At 31.1% G+C, this 23718-nt stretch overlaps 2 protein-coding genes across 7 annotated transcripts in view; one reads left to right on the top strand and one right to left on the bottom strand.

Annotated features, from left to right (window-relative positions):
* LOC140669076 (uncharacterized) overlaps positions 1 to 23718 on the bottom strand; it is a 112787-nt gene that overhangs the window by 49212 nt on the left and 39857 nt on the right. For 3 of the 6 annotated variants that reach the window (XM_072898570.1, XM_072898573.1, XM_072898567.1), the window contains exon 4: positions 12053 to 12849. The exons of 1 other annotated variant lie outside the window; for it this stretch is intronic. The gene's annotated coding sequence lies outside the window, so the exon portion shown is untranslated. Of the gene's footprint in view, positions 1 to 12052; positions 13599 to 23718 lie in introns of those variants that run through there. 2 more of the 6 variants (XM_072898568.1, XM_072898569.1) reach the window with 2 other exon arrangements.
* On the top strand, positions 20406 to 23225 carry Pasi1 (septate junction component pasiflora 1). The gene is made up of 6 exons (XM_072898018.1): positions 20406 to 20583; positions 21117 to 21211; positions 21358 to 21457; positions 21800 to 21987; positions 22086 to 22136; positions 22212 to 23225. Exons 2-6 carry the CDS (start codon positions 21125 to 21127, stop codon positions 22293 to 22295), a joined length of 510 nt encoding a protein of 169 aa, XP_072754119.1. The 5' UTR covers positions 20406 to 20583; positions 21117 to 21124; the 3' UTR covers positions 22296 to 23225.

Here is a 23718-nt window from a genome sequence, read left to right as displayed (position 1 = left end):
TATAATACTTAATAAAAGAAATTGCTCTTGTGCTAATTTAAATTCTTAAACGCATTTCTAAAAAAAAAAAATAAAAAATCTTAGAATTCCACGACGCAGTATGCGTTCTAAATTTAATTATTCCAGACCTGTGATTTGTGACGTGGAAAATCTTGAACTCTTAACTACATAAACTCTAACAACCTCGCGGATTTCTTTCTACAGATTCAACGACGTCCTTTTCGTTGAAGATGATAAATCCATTTCTAAAGATATTTTAATTGTGAATATTCCAAATTATCACATGAAAATTGTTTCTAAATCACAAGTATTTCATTTTTTTAAATATATGAGTTTAACACATTTATCAAAATCTCTAACAACGCTGTAAAATATAGACAGGATGTCTATTCAAATCTTGTAAAAAAAATTCTCTGTAATTTCTCTGATTTTCCAGATATTTTGTTCAACATTCTAAACAAAGAGAAAATTTCCAAGTAAAGAGAATATTTTCAAAATTTTTTTAATGTTTTCTCTAAAATAAATTTTTTCTATTACATATGTTTGCTAATGCTTTTCATTTATACAAAAGGAAAAACACAAAGTCTCAAGTTTCAAGTGCTAGATTTATATAAATCTATTTAAAAAACCAACTAACTTTCATAAAATAAAATAATTTTCATAAGATCATAACTTTCATAAGATAATTATTTGCATAAAAAATGCTTATCTCATGAAAGTTATTCAGTTTTTTAAATACATTTACAATCTAGCACTTATTTAGCATATCTTTTAAATAATTTGTTTGACTGGTGTGTGTGAAACTGGCGTCTCACTTCATGGAAGCTCACTAATTATTTAGAAGTCTGGCTTTATTTTTAACAATTCTAGAATGTTTGATAAATTAACAAGTTTGATAAACAAACAAATAGTCCTCTTAAACAAAAAAAAAACTCAGAACAAACTGAAAACATGTTCACGCTGCTTTCTTTGTTCGCTGATAATTTTTTAAACATTTCTTACTTCCAAATTTTAAGTATTTAAAAGTTCTATAATAATTCTACAAAAATATTAATTAAATAAATTAAATTGCCAAATTAAAACGCTGGTCATATTTCAATCGATTAATATTTATAATGTTTTTAATTTTTTTAGAAATTTTATGTTAGTCTACATTCACTTTTAATTTCCAGAGGAAGAGAGTTCTATATATATAAATTATTAGAATATTTATTAAATATTTATTAAATTAACAAATTAAATTGCCCGAAATGCCAAATATATAAATATTAAAATGAAACACAGTCGTATTTGGATAGGTCTATCGATTTTAATAAGATTTCATGTCAATCTGCAATTACATTTATATAATTTCCAGAAAGAGTTGTAAAAATTATTATAATTATTACTTATTAAATAAATTAGATTGGCCGAAATGCCAAACGTACAAGTACTGACAATGAGATGAGACGCTAGTCATATCAAAAATTCTAGAACTATTAAAAATAAAGTCAAAACTCTCAACAATTAAATTTCTACGAAATGAGACGTCAGCTTTACACACATCTAAATAGAATTGCACGAAATATGTGATAATCGGGACAAAAAAATAATTCTGTAAATAAATTAATAATAAATTACTCCATACGTAATAAATTATCTGATTACTCCACAGAGTTCGATGTCATTCCAAGTCTGCTTATTTTCTCCTAATCTTTCGTTGATGCATCTTCAAAAATACTCGCGCGACATTTTGCATTTCCAATTTCATTACATATTACATTTATTGACGAAATATATGTCAGACTAGTATCTTCCCGTGTCATCGCATGTAATATAAAAAAAAAACGAATATAACAAAGTCACCGCGTTATATACGTACAAAAAATTCGGTATGTATTGTTTCGGTGTGTAAAGTTAGCACCCCGAAGTGCAATTTTTATAGTTCTGATTAGAGTTCTATGCTTCGAACTGCTCGTGTAATTTTCTGCATTTCTTTGCTTCGCGACAAAATAATACAATAGTAATTTTTCTCTACACGGAGAAAATATAATAAAAGTTAAAATATATAAGATTTGTAATCTTATATATTTTAATTTGGAATATACTGACATTTATATACAAAAATCATGCGCAATATTTTTATTTAATAATATATATACGAATATGTTATATGAATTTTATTTTTTATGAAGAAATATTGCAATTATTCAAATATTTTGATGTGCAAACAAATATAATTATTAACAATGAAATAGATAATTTATCAACTTTATAGTATGTATAGAAAGAATTATTAAAGTTTTTATGTATGATTTTATGTGCATATTGGAACATTTTCCATATATGTATATACAAAATATATAAATGTATTGATATGTGCATAAATTCATTTGTAAAGGCATTAATGTTTTTTGTACATATGCCTAATTAATTTATTATAGACAAGCAAAGATAAGAGTGTCTCACTTCGGTACTTAAATGTCCGGCATTTCAAATGATTTGTTTAATTAATATCCTAATAATTTTTACGCGTAGAACTTTTTGTAGAATTATTGTAGAATTTTCAAATGTTTAAAATATGGTAAGAAATGTCAGTAAAAAATCATAGTAGTAAAAAATCGTCAACGGACTAAATAAACAGTGCAAACTTGGTGTCTCAATTTGCCAGAGCTATTTTTTGTTTAATAGCCAGAATTATTTGTTTAATCTGTTAAGCTCTAGAACTATCCATCATAAAAAAAGTGATGAAAACTCGTGAAGCGTGTTTAAGTCGAATTTCGAGATTTATATTGTTGCACTTTCCGTGCGTTTGATTGGCAATCAATGACGTTGAAAAGTGAATGTTAATTTGTTGACAGTTCATAAAGCGTGCGTTATAGCTACTTCCAAATAATAAAAATAATAAAAATGCATGTTTAAACAAATATAAATTACTATTTTATTATAATAACTATTATAATTCCATAAATAATATTTTTAATAAACTTGTAAAATATTTATTTATTTATTACAAATAATTTTTATCATACTGTCATCTTTGCATCTATCATCGCATGCCAAACTTAATAAAGTTTATTCAACATCACCGATCAATCGATAATATATAATTTAACAATGTAATAGATTTAATATTAAATTAATACACTTCTCTTTAATATCAATACATTACATTTATTAACTCCACTTACAAAATATGACACTTTATAACATTCACTTCACAATGTCATCGATCAAACGCACGAAAAAATACAACAATATAAATCTCGAAATTTGATATAATATTTTATACATACGGACTTAATTTTTAAGGAACACAATCGAGAATAGGAGAATCGCGGATAATAATATTACTCACATTTAGTGTATTGAGCTCCATCTTTGTGAAGCTTCCTCGATGTTTCTTGAGATTCTAAATACTCCTCTCTACATGGCAATCCTGGTTACAAAATATACAAGGTTCGTGAAACGAACAGAAAATGGATCTTTCTAGAACGATCCTTTGAAACGCACAAAGAAATACACGATGATTATTGAAAAGATCACCGATTACAATCACGCGAATCATTTAACGAAATGCCCGTTGCTAAACTCAGTCCTTTCGACACTCTTCTACGCACATTTCGTCGAAGCGCGTAAAAAGACGCCGAAAACTACGCAGCTTACGTACCGCGCACACTATGGCAGACACTAACCTCGGTAACACATAGAAGGTGGAAAAGATGGTTCCCAGTGCTCCAGTACCCCAGTGACCTACTTTTCTGTACACCTGCGCGGAACTGAACGGCTTAAAGGGGAGCTTCTCTTATGTAACGCGCGATCACGTCTCACGACGTAACGTAACACATACGAAAGACATTATTTCATGCAGGAAAATTAAGCAGAAAAATTTCTTATTAACGCGGGGACTTATTAAGATTTTAATGAAAGAAAAAAAATATCATTGAAATATTAAGAGATACATTATTAAAGTGCATATTCCCTTTTAGTGGATATTCCCTTTTACCAAAAATTCTTATTGCTAACAATAAGTGTTTAAAAATTCATTATTGTTCTTTTTACGCGTTTTACGAAAATATATTTGTTAAAGATTTTTATTTTGCATTTATCAAGAGTATTTAATTATTTGAGTACTTGACTTACGAATAAAGTTTGTTCAAATCTTTATTTTTCGTTAATATTCGATAACTACTTTAAGGATTTTTTTACATATTTTATGTATCTTGAGGCACAGAACTGAATTTGTTTGAAAAAATTGTCGCTTTTATCTTATTTTGTATAATCGTAATTTAACATTTAACATAGTGATTATACTAAACACTGCTGAAAATTTTTTAAAGAAGAAAATAATTTCTTATAAACACTAGCAAACAGCACACGCTTTTATGTAGGCTTAACTTTTTTCAATTTATTAAATAAAGAAAGAAAGAAAAGATCTATATATTTAAAATCTTTAATTACTTTTTACTAATTTTATATATGCAATTATATATGTGTGTATGTGTGTTATATATTTTTTTTATTCTTCTATAATTCTAAAGAATATGTATATATATATATATATATATAATTCTTCTTATTCTTTCATAGTATAAAAAAGTAAATTATTTTTATACACACTTATATATAAAAATATGTCGTATACTAAAATAGAATTAATAAAAGAATTTATAATTTTCAGGATTATAATATTGTTTCCGATTGATTTTAATCAATTTTGATATTTTTCTTTGCACTGTCACTTATTTACAAAAATTTGCGCGAAAAATAACACTCTTTCAAGAAATAGTATATTAATTTTAATATTATACTAACAATAAGGATACAGAACACAAGGAACAAATTAATAAAATAATCCTAACTGTTTGAAAGATAAATCTAGCAATCAATTGAAACATATAAAAATGGAATAAATCTCTTTATTATTAATTCTCAAGACGAGAATATTGAAAAGAAAAGACAATGTTGCACACTTTTTTTATGTTTCATCTCCGTATTAAAATAGCAAGACAAACTTAATATTTACTGTACCTACCCATCTTCAAGAGAGCATCTCTTAGCACGCTATCAAATTATTTATTAACTAAAACAACTTATACCAAGAGTTAATATCGTCTAAAATCTTATGATTGCTAAAGTGGGATCATCTTTCAAACGGCTATAATTATTTTAATATAATTTTTGTTGTTCCTTGCGTTCTGTATTCTTACAATTAGTTCAATATAAAAGTTAACATATTGAAGGAGTGTCATATTTTTTATGTAAATACTTATAAATAAGTGAAAGTAATTAAAATCAATCAAAAAGCGCATAATATAATATATCTTAAAATCTTAATTCTTTTATCAATTCTCTCTATTTTTATGTATAATATGCTTTTATATAAGTGAATAAAAATAACTTATTTTTTATACTATATAAAAGAAAAATATATATATAAAATTACATGTAGAAGTTATAATACCGTGTATATTGTATATATAAGTGAGCGAATGGTATACTGCTGTTGAAAGAGCTCTCCAGTGACATATGAATGCCTGGTTAAATTGTTAGAAGAGCTGGAAGAGGATGAAACGGAAAATGTCTTATTGTTAGACAAATTTTTCTTTCATGAGAAAGTAAAAGAGATGAGGAAGAATCAATGGCTATACGTGAGTATCCATGTAATAATTCCTAGTTAAAAATTTAAAAAAAATCAAAAATAAAGGCAGAACTCTTAACAATTAATAAGTTTCCAGTAAGGGAAACACCAGTTCACACACATGAACTGTTTACAATATAAGAGCAAAATTAACAAGAAAGTAATTTTTAGAAAAAATCTTAATAAAATTCTATGAGATTTTCATGATTTTTCCAGATATAAAAGAAAGCCCTGAGAATTCTATTTTCATATTTTTCCAGGGAGTAGACACCCTGATAGAGGATTACGCATAAATTATTTTACAGTTTAATGATACATTTTAAATATCATCAAGATATTTCATAAACAAAAAATATTTTATATATTTTGTTTTACAAGTAATATTTAATGCATAAAATTTGTTTAATTATTAGAAAGAAAAGGAGAGATTTAAAGTAAAATGTTATAAATTTAAATTAGAATATAATAAAGAGACATAATAAAGAGAAATGAGATAATTGCAACACTTGGAGTATGCATTTTTTATGATCTTTATTATTATATAAATTGTTTCTTTTATTGCCAGCATTATCTATTGTGGGACGATGTCTCATTATAAACTATTATCTAGATAAAATTTCCATACTAATATCTATTAGGGTATGAGAAGCTTTCATGCCTGAGGCAGGCTAACAGACTGCTAGCTGTTTGTACGTCAAACGATTCGCCAACGTAATACGTAAAGAAAGTCACCAAGGGGGTTTCAAAATCTTTCTCCCGGGGAAACGTTTCTAAGAATAGAAAGACGCGTATTAACGTTTTACACAGAAACATCCCGACCGCTGGTTCGTTCCACGATTAATTTTGCCCTGAGTTAATCTGCGATTCGTGCGTCGGACAGATTCGCGTCAATCACTGTTAATTGTCGCGAACATCTGCTCGCGCGAAACTGCTCTTATATTAATACATAAGAGAAAACGATGAAGAAAGATGCATTATTAAATATTTTTAGTTTCGAGTAAAACATATGTATGTAAACATAAATAAAATATAATAAATATAAATGTATACAAAAAAATATAATTCTGGATATAAATCGAGTACTCTCGATAATATTAAACTTTCCGTTTAGAAGCAGGTTTGATCGAAACAGGATAAAAAATATTCCGGAATTATGAAATGAAAATTAAAGAATAAACAATAGCTGATAATATATTTTCGACTAATTAAACGAATACAATTTACACCGATCTAATCAGGTAACTATTTGTCATTTACCAATAAATTAATTTACCGATCTAAGTCTAAACAGGCACGTCTGACCTTCTCATTTACATATCGATCGAAAGTCACTATAAATCACTTGTTATAAATCATCGCTCATAAATTCTGATCGGAGAATACTTTTACTTCTATCTATGTTCACCTACTTTTGTAATTCTTTTTTGCAACACATGAATATTCACAACTGCGATTAAAAAATTAAGTTATTTCCACGTGCCATTTTTGACGGGGAATTACGTCATTAATTAATTATTTATTAAAGCCGTACAAGAAGTGGTATGATATTTTTGCCGCAGTGAGTAACCGTGTTTCTCCTTAAGAAAATTGAAGTGACGATATTTATATCTGACTCCCCGCCACTAAATGACTCGAGCATGAGACATTCCGCGCGGCGGAAGTAACACGGATGAAATACTTGTTTAGAATAACTTGTTTAGAATAATTATATTTAATTATATGTATTTTGTAAGATTAACTATATCTAAATAATGTCCGAAAATGACATTATTCTGGTATAGAATACTTTAACAAATGGATGTTTTTAAATGTTTTTTTTAAAATAATTCTCTTTTATATCGTTCACATATCGTTCCAATATTTGTATAAATTGCAAAATATCTAATGTAAACGTATCGAACTAAGATATTGATCTATTTTAATTATAAGAAAAAACTTGCAGAAAAGTAAATATAAAAAGAGCATGAAACAAGTATTTGCTTTTTAGCAAATTATCTAATGTAATGACAAACTATAATATATCATAATTAAAGTCAATAACGATGGTATCTTTATTATTATTACACACGAGACGTTATCCCGATAGCGTTCCACGATTAAATTACGAATGTTTGACAATTCCGTGATGGAATATCGATATCTCAAATCTAAGTGGGGTTACTTACTTTTTTCTCTTATAATTATCTCAGAAAAACATAGAGACCAGAACCATTGATCGTAAAAATTAACACTCATATAATAAAAAGATGAATGTTCATTATTTGTTTTAATGTACTTTTTATATATTGCTAAAAAATTAGCCGTAATTTTATTAATGCAATTAATGCAAATTATTGAAAGATGATACATAAATTTACATAAAAAGAGACATATTTTATAAAGTGTACAGTTTAATTAAAAGTTAATTAAGGAAAACATTTTAGTTTAATATGTATAATTACGTTTAATATGTATAATTTTATCAATTATGTATAATTATGTATAAAGAAAAAAATATCAATATCATGAGTCAATATCAATCCATTTCATTTCAATGAGTATGATGTTGTATTAAAATACAGAAAATATGAACAATCCACGGGATACGAGATCTATCGAATAAATTGAAATGAACCTGAAACAAAATCATAAAGAAAAAAAAAGAGAGAGAGAGAGAGAAAGAGAAACTAATGAATGTTTATCAACAGTAACTGAAGCTACTGTCCCGTTTTATCTCAACAATATGCAAATATTTTTATCGTCACGCTAAACAAACAATTTGCAGTCAGTCAACGGTCGGCACACCAGGTACATATCCTCCCAGAATAAATTCGTAGGCATCTCCATCGTCACCGGCATCGCTAACCATAGCGTCTCTTCTCATTTACTCAAAAATTTTATCATCTCTCATCCATTCACATGCCTCACTGTATCCGTCAGTTTTTTAAAAACTTCCGGTATCACGTCAGACTTGACAGCAGTATTTAATTTTAATTCTTTGAGAGAAAAAAAAAGAAGGAAATAGAGTGTCTTTCGATTCGCTATTAAAACTTGTTATGAAGGATTTTCTAAATTTTTTTCCTAGTTTTGCTTTAAATTATATATATTTACAAATTATATCACGTTCAAGCTTTCATTTTATAATTGTCCCCAAGCTCTTTCTCGTCATCAATATTTCTATTTCGGGATAATGCAGAAGAGAGAGTGTTTCTTTTCAAAATATTTTACGTGCTTTTCCTGAAGATGTTGTTCTTCTTGACGACTCTTAAGAGCGTCCTCGACATTCTCGTTGAGACTTCGCCTCCCTTCCAGATTTCTTTTCGAGTCCTCTTCAGTGCTCTTCGCGGTTACTCTGTTCGCGATTTTCCTCGGAATTCTTTCCAAGGCCGTCGTACGAAGATCACGAGATCTGAGTTCGCGCACGGGCGTGGCGGATGCCAAAAAGTTTCACCGGCAACTAACAGCGATCACGAGAGGAACGGGAGATCAAAGAGGGGTGGGAGGAGAAGATCGCCGATCCACACGCGAGAGGAACGCGATACCACCTTGGTAAAAGCCAGCGAGAGGAAGAGGCTCCCTTACCGCATCAAGTGCCCCTCCCGCCAAGCGAAAGATTATCTAAATAGACACCGCTGGCCAAGGAGGGAAGAAGCAGAAGAGGAGACGACGACGACGACGACGACAGAGAAGGAGGAGGAGGGCTCGCAACGAAGCGGTATTTATATGTCGTGCCTTTGGAGAACCAGTGGCCGCGACCAGAAACATCCCTCTTCGTGTGCGCGGACGAAACGCATCGGATGCCATTGATTCTCTTCGACCGTCTGCTGGAATTCGTAGGGCGCGCCGCAACAGGAATTAACAGCCTCATCGGCAATAAGATCTGAGAAACGGAAAAAAAGGGAGAGAGAAAGGGGGAGGGAGAAACGTGGGTTAATCAGTTGCGTCTCGGGCGAAAGAAACCGGGGACCTTTACTCTTCAGTTCCGCTGTGCATTTCTTGGGTGGTGAAGATTACTGTGAGATCTAATCTGATCTTCCGTCCCTGGATTTATTTTGTCGTTTTACAGCAACGCAGTCGTAGCTTTCAATAAGTAATTATGCACCGTGTACCTATCTCACAGTCTTGCCGTTGAAACTTTTGTCGACAAATTTCTATCTTGTTTCGGCAAAAATTTTACCTGTGTTTTCGTATTCCTTCCTAACATTCACCTTCAGCTATGTTTATAATTAATATACTTATATTTTTCTTCAAAATTTTGTTGTACTATCTAAAGAAATTAATATCAATGAGCTGTTATTACGTTTACCTTATAAAAGTCCTCTTTTAAATTTTCACAATTGTTTGTAAGTAAAAAATTATTGATACCTAGACATCTTCACTAAAAAAATTCAATATCAACTACAATTTATAATTACATGTTTTATTATTAAATTCTTATAATTTATATACAAGAATTTTATATAAACTTTATATTTTATACAAACTAAATAATAAAATTTCAATTTAGAATATAAAATAATTTGTAAACTTGTTTATCACTAATATTAATAATAAAAATTTGCTCACATATTTTATAAATAAAATAACAAAAATTGGAAAAAGAAAAACAATTATTCCTTTATCATTTTCGAGAAAATTACAACGGAGGAAATCTGAATTGCAGACTTTCGCAGCTGTTTTAATTTAATACAAGTGTGAATATCAGATGATGATTGCCGTGTCTGTACGCAAAATTCCTTAAACGCTTACGTAACTACACAGGCACAATAAGTTCAGTGAAAAAAAAGACTTGTACCATTTGTATAATCAACTGCGAGAAGCAGTGAGTCGCGCAATGGAATTTCTTCTTGTTTACCCTCCCGTTCCTTAAAACGATTCGTACTTCACGCCCGACGGCATCGTAGACTTCGATAATTAATTTGAGGAAAGAAAGCAAACATTCGATAAGCGTGGCAAACATTAGAAATTCCACAAAGAGTAGAATGTTCTTTTAAATCAACTTGGCAATACTCTACATACCGGTCTCTCTGCTAAAATTAGAAAGAATTGATATGCGATAAAATGAATTTTTAACTTTTTTCCGAAATTTTAATAGAAACAAATTTTTCAAAAAGAAAAGAAAATTAATTGAAGAAAAAATACATCGAAAAATAGAGAGAGAATGACAATATTTTATAAGTAAAAAAATTTAAGTATGTTAATAAGTAATAAAATTTAATTGAATCAACTTCATTAATTTAATAAGTAAAAAATTTAAGGATATAAGTATTTAATAAATGAAATAAAATACAATATTTAATGAATAAAAAAATTAATTGGGTATAAAAAAAATTATTTTTTGATATTAAATATTAGCTGCAGGAAGAGAAAGAGAGAACAGAAAAAAAATGATAGATTGCGGATATAAACACAATGGAGAAGATCACGTCGGCATTTATGGATATAGCGTTCCCCCGTTGCCGCAGCGTTGTTCGAGCGGAAAACATGGCGATTTTTTGCCGATCGGTGAAAGTTCAGGCGGTAATCCTAAGCAATCCCGGAAGCCGCGCTTCTCTCCGCTCGTCGTCGTAACGTGCAAAGAATCGGTATTGTGTGCCCGCGCGAACGAACGCGTGCAGCCGCCGTTTGATACAGGCCGTTTCAGAGCGCGGGCCGTTGAACCGAAACGGCCAACCGGAACGACGCCCGGCACTTTTTCCTCCTTCAATAACGGGCGATCCACCGCGCGCATGGATACTAATCGAGAGAAAATCAAGGACGTACTCGGCGAACGTCGCTCGGCGCCGCGCTCGACTTCAGGGCCAAGAAAGCGCCCGTTGAATCGCAAGTGCGAGGGATTTGTCGATCGACTGCGCGAGAAAACTGCGCGTGTTTTCATGAATTTTGTGCAAGAAATCAATTAAATTTTTATGATTTTTTTTTTGCCTCTCGAAAACTCGAATCTTCAGCATTCACGCAAATTCAAGAAGTTTAATCTTTAATACTTATATCTTTGTTGTAATTTTGATATTAATTTATGATTAATTATTATTAATTTTAATTTAAAATTAATTTACAATAATATAGAAGTTACATTTTTTATGTAAAATAATCAAAAATTACATTTAAATGCGAGATTTTTGATAAATATAAAATATGAGTCGTAATCACTTTTAATTTTATTCTTGTTAATTATGTGACGTTGGCGCCTCATAATTCATTGAAATCTAAAATCTTGGCATTCTAATAAAATCATCGAATACAAAAGGATCCCATTTCTTAAACCTCTCAGGTTTCATCGCGTTTAAGGATCTAATTCGTTTCTAAATTCTAGGAATCTAAATTCTTTTAACATTTATTAAACCAGAATATTATCTCCTACCTCGAATATAGTCATATCTCATATCTGACGCATTTCAGCATTAATAACGCAAAATTGTATGTATCTAGCTGTAAAATAATAGTCAAACTTACTTCTGCGAACGATCGAAGATACTTTCGCCGATGTTCTCCGCGCGATTCCACCTGAGAAAGTATGCTGGCTGAAGGACAACGCAGCGCAGATCCATGATCCAATATCCGTCAGCGAGATGTATCACCAGCTGAGCGGTCTCGTACAAGCCCGCGAATTCTCTCGTCAAGTGCGTCCGCACTCGTTCACATGACTCTCGGTACGCGCTCACCGCGCGTCGTTCGCGTCGTTCGCGTCAATCGCATGAGAAGATCAGCGATCTCGATTTACCAAGGAGAGATCCGGGGAGTCGATCTTACTCAAACGCGAGCACTGGCACAAGGTAGATCCGTGGCACACATCAGAGAGCTCAACGCATAGCCGTTCTACAAATCTAGATATCTCTCACTTCCTCCCGATTTCGCTCCTTCTCGATTTCGATCCTCCGGATCTTTCTTTCTCCGTTTGTCACATCACGCAGATCGCGCCGCCAAAAGTCCGTGAATTACGCGCATGCAATCGCAATAAATGCCGCGATATTTTGTATTTTACGATCCGCTTAATCGAGAGCGTTAAATCCGTAAAACCGTTCTTCTCGATTGTATCCAAAGTTTTATTTGCGTCGAATGTCTGGCGAGAGTCGGAAAGAAACCATGCTCCAGCCTGAGTTATGATCTGCGACTGTAATCCATATATCGGAGTAGTGTCTCGTCGTTACTCCGTCATATCGACGAATGATTTCGCGCGATATAAATCGCACATTGCACTTTCCCACTGTCACGTCAATCCTGTCAATGAACTCCGTTTACAGAGTTCTTCTCTTGGGGGATCAAAGAAATTTTCTTTCTATTCTAAATAGATTTTCTCCATCACCTCAATTTTTATACGTTTCAAAATAAAACTTGACACACACACACACACACAAAAATGCAACGTCAAACATGCAACAGAATTGAATTCTTGATAGCGCGACGATAGGCTCGAGAATTCCGCTGTCAAGTAGACGCCGATCCGGATGCGCATCCGCGAGACACAGGTCACAGGTCTTACCGATTCCCACGTTCTTCTCACCCCTTAAAAAGGGTGATAGTCGCTCACAAAAGAACTCACACTCGAGCAAAGCAGCGCAGAAATCGGTCCCGGCGTGCGCGCGCGAGGACGCGTCGCAGACGTTCGCGGGCGATCTACGGGATCGTTGGGACCACGACTCTCTCGCAGGCGTGCGTGCGTGCGTGTATGCGTATGCGTGCGTAATCGCGACGATATAAGGTGGCCGCGATGCGGTTTCACGCGGGTGCAGGGAGAAGGGAGTTACATCAGAGAGTCGCGGAGAGTCCGCGCGCGATGCGACTCGTCGTTCGCGACGACGACGATATGACGCGCCGAGATACCACTGCTTCTCGCCTGGTGAAGGTTGACGACGGGACCGACGAAGCAAACTGTCCGGATCCAGCTGGGATCCAGCCACGACGATGCTGCTCCGAGACGCGAGTGACCATGACGCGCGTGCACGAGGCAAAGCAAGGCGAGCCCGATAGCACAGACCGGCACGAAGGAACGGCTTCGACGAGCAAGAGGGGTCCGACGGGGCCTAATCTAACCGGAGGGGCCCCTATGCCCCCTTCGTGCTAACTCTCCCGCAGCGAGAAAGGTGGCCGCGTCAAGATTCTCGCCGAGATTGTCCTTGCCGACACACACTGGCAAGGCAAGATTAATTTCGTTATTAGAGATCATTTTACGTGGAATCTTCGCTTTTCTTAATCGGTTGCCTCCTACTTTTACAAATATTTAATTTAATTAATATAAATATCATTATTTTCCTCTTTCTCTCTCTCTTTCTACTTTAAAGGAGTTTTTCAAAGTTTTAATTTAAATGTTACGTTCTATAGATGAAAATTTGGCTTTCTGTGTGTAGATTTTTATTTTTAATATTCTCTATACTTGGTGATAATATTTTTTAAGTTTATTTATAAAAATATATATGGTGATACCGAGAAATCCATTACGACCGTGCGTCTATAAGTTCCTTAGTCAAGGTTCTTATTTCGCTTGGGCGGGAGAAATCTCAGATTCAAACACCTCATCGCGTGGCTTGCTCTCGCTATACCGGCTAAATATTTCGCAGTACATATATATTAAGATATTAGTCACGTAACTGACCGCCGCCACTATTAGCTCCCGAAACTGATTTTCACGCGATCTCTGAGCACGTGATTCGATATCCAGAACACGCGATATTTCAGTCTTGATAATGACTAATATATTACGCTTTCTTTTAATAATAAATGTTAATACATTAAAAGAGAAACAATTATATAATTATTTTCTTTCCGCTTTCTAATTTCTATCAAATGACATTAACATAATATTTTTCCAGACATAATATAATTTCAAAACATCGTGTTTATATATAAAAAATATATTATAAAAACAATTTTAATTATATATTCAGTAGACAGTTTTTTTAATAATATTTTGGAGTTATGCAATATTATTAATTGTTGAAAGTAGCTCTTGCATTGTTATTATTTGATGGATATAATAGTCGTAATATTAAGCATTAAATTTAAACTTCAAAAGAAAAAATTTTCAGAATCTTATCCTGTTATCAGTTCGATTCAGACCGCGTATCTTTTCAGCGTTGTTAACTAAATGTACAAAGAGTTGAGTTTTTACTCGCAGATAATTCACGTTAACTGAGAATTCTCATTACAGAAAATTTTAAGAAAAATGAAATTTTTTCTTAGCTGTTTTTATCTTACGTATAAATTAACTTACGCAAATACATTAACATATCTGTATTTTTGCATGTTTAATGAAAATTAAATCTTAAACAGATTAAGTCGAGACTGGCGTGTTGTTGAATTATTAGAGTTATCACGAAGGCAGCATATCTCAATCATCTCCGTTCTCTATCTCTCTCTCTTTCTGATGCTGTTATTCGCTTCGTTCAACTCGAGTGACTTTAGTATACCAAGTACGTCGAGCTGACTCGAACTGTTGTAAACACAAGAAATATTACTCGAAATTCGATTTGCTAATCAAACAAATAACGCATTCCTGTGCGTCGCCGAAATATTTTCCGTTTCAGAGAAAGCAGCTGATTGCAAAATTAAACAACCGACATGGCGCGATAACAGTTTATCTCAAAGATAATTATTTTAAAATTTGTTATGAATTCTCTCACGATGCAACATCTGCAGTAAGTTAAACTTTACATATTAACATTAAAAATATTAATTACAAATATTAATACTTGATCTCTCTTTTCCCTTCTTTTTTTCTCTTATTCTTCTCTCTCAATATAAAATATAATAAGAAAGAGTACGTGTACATACAATAGCATATTTACCTTTTTCTATTTATCTCCTCTTTCTCTTTATCTCTTCTTTGATTTCTTTAACTTGATATACATATATTTTCTAGATATATTACCCTCTCTCTTTGTCTCTGTTCCTCTCCTTTCTCTATATTCTTTTTTCACTGTATCTTTCTTTTTTCCTTTCTGCCATCTCTTCTTTTTCGGCTAATAGATTTTGATAATTCATTTTTTAATTACCTAAAAAAAAGAATATTCTTCTTGTATACTCTTTGTATATGCAAGACACGCAGCATCTTTTCTTTTTCTCTTTTTCTTACTCTTATTTCTCTCTTGTTCTTTCACTTTTTCCTCTCTTCCTCCTCCCTCACCTTCTCCTCCTCCTCTGCCTTCTTCTTTTCCTTATTTTTTTCCTTTTCCTCTGCCTTTTTTCATTCCTCCTTTTTTGCTTCCTTTTTCTTCGCTTTTTTATTTATTTTTTCTTTTTTCTCTCGTTTTCTTTTTATCTCTCGTTTTCTTTCATTTCTGACATTTTTATCTTAATTACATTATCTCATTTAAAATAGCATTTGAGTTTGTTTAGGTTAAATATTAATAGAGCAAATGGAAAACAGTAATGATTTTAATTTTTTCCCAATGATAAAAAATTTACAATTATAACATAATTAAAAAATAATATAATTTAAGATATTTTTATTTCATAATTATTTAATATTCAGGTATTCTCTTAACATTGTATAAATATAGAAATATATACATATATTATGTAATATATATATATATATATATATATATATATATATATATATATATATATATACAGGGTGTCTATCCATAAATATCTAAGCAAACATCTCGTAACTGTTTAAAATTACCAGAAAGTTTCATAAGAGAATTTTAGCGTTAAATCTATTTTTTTTAAATTATAATTATAATTTAGAGAGGTAATAGTATCTTTTAATATTTATGTATATCTTTTTAACATGTTTATATTAGACGCGTTTATGTTGTTTTCTTTTTTTCATTTATTTTTTTCCTTTTTCTCTCGTTTTCTTTCTATCTCTCTTTTTCTCTCATGACATTTTTATCTTAATTACATTATCTCATTTGGAGAGTAGCATTTAAGTATATTTATAAAGATTAAGTATTAATAAAACAAATGAAATGTAGCAATAGTTTTTTTACCAATAATAAGAAATTAACAATTATTATAACATAATTAAAATAGTATAATCTGAGATATTTTTATTTCGTAATTATTTAATATTCACGTATTCTCTTAACATTATATAAATATAGAAATATATACATATATATGTAATATATATACAGGGTGTCTATCCATAAATATCTAAGCAAATATCTGGTAACTGTTCAAAATTATCAGAAAGTTTCACAAGAGAATTTTAGCGTTAAATCTATTTTTTTCATAATTATAATTTAGAGAGGTAATAGTATCTTTTAATATTTATATCTTCTCAACATGTTTATGTTAGACGCGTTTATATTGTTTGCGATCAAACGCAGCATTGTCTAAAGAGATTTAATTTAATCTTCAATATAAACAAGTGGAGTAAATAAATCGTGCACACGATACAATTCGTCTGTGCATTTCGAGAGATCGTCCACGTTCGTCTGTTGTAGAAGCAGCGGGCGCGACAGAACGGCTTTGTCGGGTTTACTGATTACTCCGATCTGCTCAATTTGATCGAGGTATGAGAAGAGCCACGTGCCGGGTATATCGGTTAAAGATTCCGCGGCGTTGCCAGCCAGTGTCTTGTCTTCGTTCCAACCATTGATGCTGTCGAGATACTTTTTGGCGAGACGGCAACGCTAACAGTGTCGTGCAGCTGGCATAGTGACTTCGACACCTAAATCGAGGTAGTTTACAGTGGTCCACCGGATGCTAAGGAGCTTAGCGCTGTTGGGGAGAAACCGATATGGCAGCGAGCGATCATAGAAAATGGTACGGAAGACTGGAGAACAGACGGATATGTATATCTATGTATATCGCTTGTATACACACACATACAGCACATATGTATTTATAGCTTCTCGACTAGCCGGCATCGAAAGACTATAGGACGCATCTCTTGCTCTTTGGCGCTATCGCTTATGACAGTGTTAATGGAAAGTTGAAAATTACACGTCGATTGGTAGACGAATGCTTATGTGAATAGCATTTGCGAATAAATCTTTATCTATATCGGCTCTTATAATTTTATATAACTCGGGAAGGAGAAATAAGTGCATTTATTTTGTGTAAAAAGATTCTTTTTAAGAATAATAATGAACGTTTGGTCCTTCCTTGGCATCTTCAAAATAGATAAGATACTCGTATGCCGAAGATGATTCAAAGAAAGAATTGAAATATTCATTATTAATAGTTAATTAATTTATTATTATTAGAATGCAATAATAATAATTTATTATAAATTTAGCATAATAATAATTAATTATAAATTTATTAATAATAATTATTATTATATTATTAATAATAATATTAATAAATTATTAATAATATTATTAATAAATTTATTAATATTATTGTTAATAATATTATTAATAATATTATGAATAAATTATTAATAAATATTATTAATAATAATAATAATTATTATTTATTTATTTATTATAATTAAAGATAATTTTTTTCATATTTCTATATTAGAACCTTTTTTTTGTTTTTACTTATAATTTTTTGTTTACTCTAGTAACATAAGTGCTTTTACAATATACTAAATAAATTTATACTGTATATAATTATATTATACATATTAATATTTATATTATAAATTTAATTTATTAATTTATATTATACATATATACATTAAATATATTTATTTCTGTCAATAGTCGAAAGAATGGTCAGGATAATCATCGCGAGAAATCGCGGAGAAAATTTATTTGCGACTTTTATTACTCTCTTCTAAGGCGATAAATATGGCGATTATTACTGAAACTAGTGTTGCATTATGAGAATTGCTAACGATATTCAACGGTAATCTTGCCATTACGACTATTCGATATAATCAGTTGCTGCATCGTTTTCCAACTGGAAATATTCTGGCATCTTATGATATTGCTAATCCTGATGACGTTAATCCTGCATGTCGATGATCTACGGCGCTTTCGAGCACCGCTATCCCATGGAATGTCTGGATCCATTACGCTGTTAGTTGTTGCGTCCGATGACTGCGAGGATTTATAGACGCGCGTAGATACTGTCCTCCCCCAGGGTGAATGGGAGGATTTTATCGTTTCGTAGAGGCCCGTGAAATTCCTCACGACCGACTGACAATGACAGCCAATCAACAAACCATTCTGTGACCGTCGTGTAACACGACGATTACAAAAGGAGATTCACGAACGTGAGTCCGTCTAGACCCTTCGCGTGACCCTTAACAACGATTTTTTTCTCCGCGTCACTTTAGGCTTATTTTACCCCGATTGAATTACATCGTCTCCCATCGATGTGAAAGCACGAAACACGCATAAAGCGGTTTCCCCAACGGGATACGTAAACACACGAACGCTTCCTGCATCACTCGAGCTGAATTTTTATCACCGACTTATCATTGGTAAATCTCAGCCTAGTCGATCTCAGGTGGCTTGCTCTTTTTTTTTTTTGCGGCCAGGTAATCCGAAACCGAGTTGCACTACATTTACGGATTAATCACCGATGACGTTGACTGTCTCAGTAATGCACGGTAACAAGCGCAATAACAGGCTTATCTCAAAACAGTCAAATGTCAAAAATCAATCTTCTTTTATATTAGTTTATTATAAAAATATTTAAAAATATATATGTTGTATAATTCCATTCTTGCGCTTACGCAAAAAAAAAAAAAAAAAAAAAAAAAAAAAAAAAAATTCTTGTTATAGAATGCATTGCACAAGAATCACGAAAATTATCACTTGCTCTTTACTTTTTACAAGCACTCTTTGAAATACGTTGCAAATTACAAAGCAACCATCATGCTACTCTTTAAACGCATGGCTTAATAGAAGATATATAAATGTGGTTATTTCTATTTTTATCCAAGCTGACCTTGCACTGTGATATTAATAAATAATAAATCTCTTTGCAGATATTGATTATCATAACTCTATTAGGTTCATCATTTCTACTTGTGAAAGATATATAAATTTGTAAATTTTCATATTAACTTATTTTATTAATTTCTCTAAAGAAATCGATTATTTTATATAAAATGAACATTAAGTATATTCTTTTTTAGCAAATAATATTCTCAAGCTTCATACATTATTGATAAATAATTTTCTTGCAGATACATATGATCACTTTACTTGATTTGAACTCATAAAATTTGATATGTTACATTTTTTACAAAACAAAATTTTCTGTTTGAAAAAAATACTATTAAATTTATATATATAATAAATACAATTATTTTTAAATTAAAATTTATAAAAATACGATGAAACATATGAATAATTCTTTTTAAACTTGGCGCCATAGAGACATGTACATAATGATGATCTGGTTCTATTTGATCATCAATCGCACTATGTTACCAGCTGGTGGATTTATTCAATTCATTGTTGTCTCAATGATTTTATTAGACTCAACGGATTAACAAAAAAAATATATTTATATTTCTTTATCAGAATTTACTATCAAACTTCTAAAAAATGAGATTTACGTCTTCTATTTTTTATGCTAAAAATATGTACACTTTAATATTGAAAGAAAGGAGAGAATTTTGTATCTTAAAATATGTCATAAATTTTATAATAAAATATATCATAAATTATACTTTATAATTTTTTTTAAAGTTAAACATTAATTATAGAATATTTTGTGATCCAAAAATAAAAGAAATAAATATATAATAATTTATAAGATATTGTCAAAAATATTATTCGGAGTACATTAAAATCTGGAAAACAAATTTCTTCATAGACGATCTAGTTATACATTAAATATAATTGCAACCAGTTGACGCTTACAGCATCGGTAAGTCGATGCAGTTACAAGTTTTGGGAAAAGAGAAATAGTCGGCGTTGTAACTTGCTTGCAAAGTGGAGGGGATCATCAACGATGATCACCAACGACGCCATTAGCCGTGCGCCCATCGACGCGTGCATGGCATTCTTTGTCAGTTTCACTGTTACTCCGAAACGAATCGAATCTCAGCGACCGTGGCGGCAGATAAATCTGCGCTTGCAATAAAAATTTGCGATAAAAATTATTTTTTTCTCACAAAAATCGTAAGTATGATAGAAAGAAAAACGACTTTCGAAAATTGCTCGGTGCTGGCATGTGTCACATGAACCAACTGTGCCACCGTATCGTGTCATGACATTGGAGAACGCGCGATTTGTATCTGTCAAGTCAAAATATCGAGTGAAGAGTGATGTGTCTATTCATTAAAAATTAATGTGGACATTTTTTAATTTCATCGAACAATATTAATTTCTGCAGAGCAAAACCCATTTATGCCTTCAATCTAAACATTTTTGCTTCTTGTCAATTGATGTATTTTTTTGAAATTGATGCTCAGGAATGTCGGCAATAAATGCTAACATAATTATTGTCATGTAGACTTGGTGTTTAGCGGATTAATACGAATTTGTAACCTATTTAATTTTACAATTAATCACAATTTTTTCGATACGTATTTACGGTTGGTAACTCTGACTCACGTCGACGCCCAAGTTTTACAACAGTCGCTCGATAAACATCGTTGTCGGTGATTAAGACGCGCGCTTTGTACTTTCTCAAATTTTAATTTTTATTTCAGCGTGAACAATGGCGGTCTTGGAATCTTGTTGGTCGCCGTGTATTTGGTCAAACAGTGTTAAAATTGGCTGTAAAGCTATAGCGTTTTACACAGTGGTAAGTGTCTTAATTGACTGTAATTAAGAAGCAATTAGACGCAGTGATAATGTTCAAGTGTATCTAGCAGAGAATAATTTTAATGCGTAATTTATTATTTTTATTATGGATAAAATATAAAATAATCGATTTTTTATTTCTTTTAGGCAATTAGTATAGTGTTAATTACACTAATATGCTATCAACTGGCTGGTGGCGATTCCACGCAAATATACAATCCGTTATTTGAAGCTGATGTGAGAGGCTGTAAGTACGACACAGATCGCATATAATGAAGTGCTTCAAGAATAAAAAGAGGATAGAAATAAATTTTAAAAAGATAAAATATCTACGTGATATTTTCTTTTCGATGAAGATGTTTTCAAAACTTGCATCGTTTCTGATGTACGTATGCAGAGTGCGGCTTAGATGATGACCTCTTATGCGAAAGTAAATTATAGTTGTAGATAATTTTCTTTTTGTTCGAGTCTTTATTTTCAAGGAAATTAATTTTGACAATCCGTATTTTTTACGTTACCAAGCTCCTAATATTTTTTGTTACTATATTTTTAAAGAGAGAGAAAATAAAGAAATGCTTGTAATTTTTAGCCATGCAAATTGTCGGGGGCTTCCTAATCTTCTATCTGCTTCTGTTAATCATATGTGCCTTATTCATGGTTTATGGCATAAAAGAAGGAGTACGTGGATGGTTGTTGCCATGGCTTGTTGGATGGTTTATCGTTTGCTTGTTCCAATTAGTCTTTGGACTGTGGCTTTTAGGCGGTTACTATATTTACGTGAGTCTTCTTTTATTTTTACTTAAGCGATGATTCTTTTACCGTTTTGATAAACACTCGCAATCATATCGCTTCTCTGTATATTTTTTTGCTTTTAGTTGGATTCCGTGTTCGCCACGTTGTGTAATTGGCTCTGGATGTCTTATAACGTAAGTGCTTTATCAAAATTTATTACGCGTTATCAAAGCTATTTCTGATAATCATATCTTTCATGTTTTTTTCAGATATATTGTTGGCTGGTTGTTTTATCAATGTACAAAATATTTGCAAAGTTGCAATCTCCCAACATAGAACTCTTGTGGCCCTAAAGAAAAGTACAATATAAAAGAGCGAGATATATGATACATATACATTAATAGTCATCGAAGAAGAAGTGTGAGAGAGAATCTCCATTTAGATTTGCTCAGAAAAGTCTACGTAAACAAAACATGTGAATCTGTTGAAGATAACACATAAAGTTATCTCTTTCTCTCTCTCTCTATCTCTTTTTCTCTCTCTTTAATTAGTACAATCAAATATCTTTTCCAGTATAAATATTAAAATGATTTGATTACGAGTCGTTTTAATATTTATACTTGAAAGGTTTCTTTCAATAGTTATCTAAAAGATAAAATTCACCATTTCATCAATTCTCATATATTTTTACAATCTTCCTTAGACATATAAAAATCCATATATATATTATATATTTATAAAACGTAGCTTACGTACTTTTGACATACCATTTAACGATATGTAGTTTTTTAATAACGCTTTTTAAAATCGCAATAACATTTTAAGCTGCGTGAAATGCAGCGATTACGTTTGTTACATTTATATAAAGTTCAATTAACATTAATCATATCATATCGCTTTTCTACTTAAGTTTTAATAGTATACAATTAGTGATGAAAAGGAATAAGTTTTTAATGTGTAACAAAAGACTGAGGGAAGCCTTTTGAAACATCCGTCCAAATTATCATAAGCTACAAATTATTTGAAAGCTTATTTAATGAATCTCATTTAATGGATAAATTATAATAATTATAGTAGCATCACGTTATATATTATAAATTCGTGTTAGAGATCTCTTACAACTATAACATTGTTCTCTTTCCGACAATTTTATAGAGATTATACAATTTTTCTACAAACTATTTTTTCTATAATATTAATCGAATAATATATGTGAAGAATCATTATTTGATGTAATAATAAACTTCTATTTATATTATACGAGCATACGAATTAAGAATAAATGAATTTTTCATTTTAATCCTTTCATTATAAATAATATAATCTCGGTTATGTAATTTTTTTAATTCTTTTTTTTCTACTATTCAAATTCTTTTATTAATCAAAAATTGTTCCACCTGTTAACATATATAATATATATGTTGACATATACAAAAATATTTAAATAATGGTTTTTAATTGCAAATATATATTTATTACTAACAATAAGTTTGTTACTAATAAAAATTTTTACCATTTTTATGTTTTTTTTCAATTGTTATTTTTATTTTTACTAGGACGAACACACAATTTCATTGCTCATGTTATGCCGTAGATGGCACGACGATTCACTTTATTCAAACAAAGAGACTCGATCAAAAAATTTATCAACAGATGATAAATTTTGTAATATAAGAGATATTAAATTTTATAGTAATAATAATTGATTATTTATACGTAATACTATATTTTTTATATTATTCTATAATCAAGTAATTTTTCCTCATCTCAGTAACT

Source organism: Anoplolepis gracilipes, chromosome 8 (assembly GCF_047496725.1).
Source record: "Anoplolepis gracilipes chromosome 8, ASM4749672v1, whole genome shotgun sequence".
Lineage (NCBI taxonomy): Eukaryota > Metazoa > Arthropoda > Insecta > Hymenoptera > Formicidae > Anoplolepis > Anoplolepis gracilipes.
The sequence above is the reverse complement of the archived record's forward strand: the minus strand, read 5'-3'. Positions and strand labels throughout refer to the sequence as shown.